The sequence below is a fragment of the Neophocaena asiaeorientalis genome, unplaced genomic scaffold (genome assembly GCF_003031525.2).
Source record: "Neophocaena asiaeorientalis asiaeorientalis breed wild unplaced genomic scaffold, Neophocaena_asiaeorientalis_V1.1 scaffold469, whole genome shotgun sequence".
NCBI classification, from domain to species: Eukaryota; Metazoa; Chordata; class Mammalia; order Artiodactyla; family Phocoenidae; genus Neophocaena; species Neophocaena asiaeorientalis.
The window spans coordinates 1,937,823-1,938,961 of record NW_020172691.1 but is presented as its reverse complement, the minus strand read 5'-3'; the positions used below and the strand labels follow the sequence as shown (position 1 = coordinate 1,938,961).

Below are 1,139 nucleotides of genomic sequence, written 5' to 3'. Positions count from 1 at the left end.
CCGGAAAGGCTAAGCGCTTGGCCCGCAGGGACAGCCCAGGCCCCGGTGGTTGAATTACAGGGGGGCGGCCCCAGGGTTGGGGGAGGGTGCCAAGGGACTCGCTGGGCCTAGATGGTGAAAACGTGCCTCGCTGAGGCGCAGAGGGAGTGCCCCCAGTCCAGAGTTGGGGTTCCTTGGAAGAAGGGGTCTGCACCGTCAGCAGGGGCTCCCAGGGTCTGACCTCAACCACGCACACACTCAGGTCTCTGGATCTGGAGACCAGGAAGGGGTGGGGGTGATGGACGCCTGTCTCTACCCCACGAGCCCAGCCCTCCCCCGCGGACTCCGCTTCCGAGCCCCTGCCTTGTCTCGGTGTAGCCTCACCCTCTTCCTTCCTCCCCACTCAGCCGGCTCAGTTCGGGGAAGCTGCAGGAGTTCGGCGTGGGGGATGGCAGCAAGCTGACGCTCGTGCCCACCGTGGAGGCGGGCCTCATGGTAAATGGCTGGGGCAGTGCGCCTCGAGGCCCCACACTGACAGGCAGTCCCCTCCCCTGCGAGCACAGTCCCCATCACACACTGGACCCCTTCCCCTCAGGGCCACCCACCCCACCCATCAAGCGGGGCCCTCCCAACCCCGGTGCTCGGGTGCGCCCTCAGGGTCTCTTCTTCCTCTCTCTGTAGTCTCAGGCCTCCAGGCCAGAACAGTCTGTGATGCAGGCCCTCGAGAGCTTGACTGAGACCCAGGTAAGACCCGCGCCGGCCCCCTCCTGGCCCTTGGGGGCAGCAGGCCCAGTGCCCGGCCACTCTGGAGAGCCTGGGGGTTGTTTGTGCTCCCAGCAGGCCTGTGAGGAGGGGAGGGGACGCGCCACTCCGCCTTCGTGCCAGCTTGGCCTGGTCACCCAGCTTCCTATTCCTCCTCCCCGCCCCCCCAGCACTCACCACCTGACCTTGAGAGCCTTCTCTCCCACGGTGGCCGCCATGGGGGAGGGGGCCTAGCTTTCACAAGCCTGCCTGCGGGGTGACCTTGGCCCATGCTCCCACACCACCGGGCCTGCGTCCCCAGCCCCACCAGCCGTGCCGAGGCACTCTCACCCCTGCCCCACTGTGGTTTCCCCAGAGCGACCTTTTTAACATTTCTGATGGGGGGGGGGAGGGATGGG

General features: G+C 67.1%; 1 protein-coding gene across 1 annotated transcript in view; it reads left to right on the top strand.

The window, feature by feature from the left end:
• MIDN (midnolin) overlaps window positions 1–1,139 on the top strand; it is an 8,050-nt gene that overhangs the window by 1,261 nt on the left and 5,650 nt on the right. The window contains exons 3-4 of the mRNA XM_024740002.1: window positions 358–474; window positions 661–723. Of these exons, the coding sequence (XP_024595770.1) occupies window positions 358–474; window positions 661–723 (180 nt within the window). The remainder of the gene's footprint in view (window positions 1–357; window positions 475–660; window positions 724–1,139) is intronic.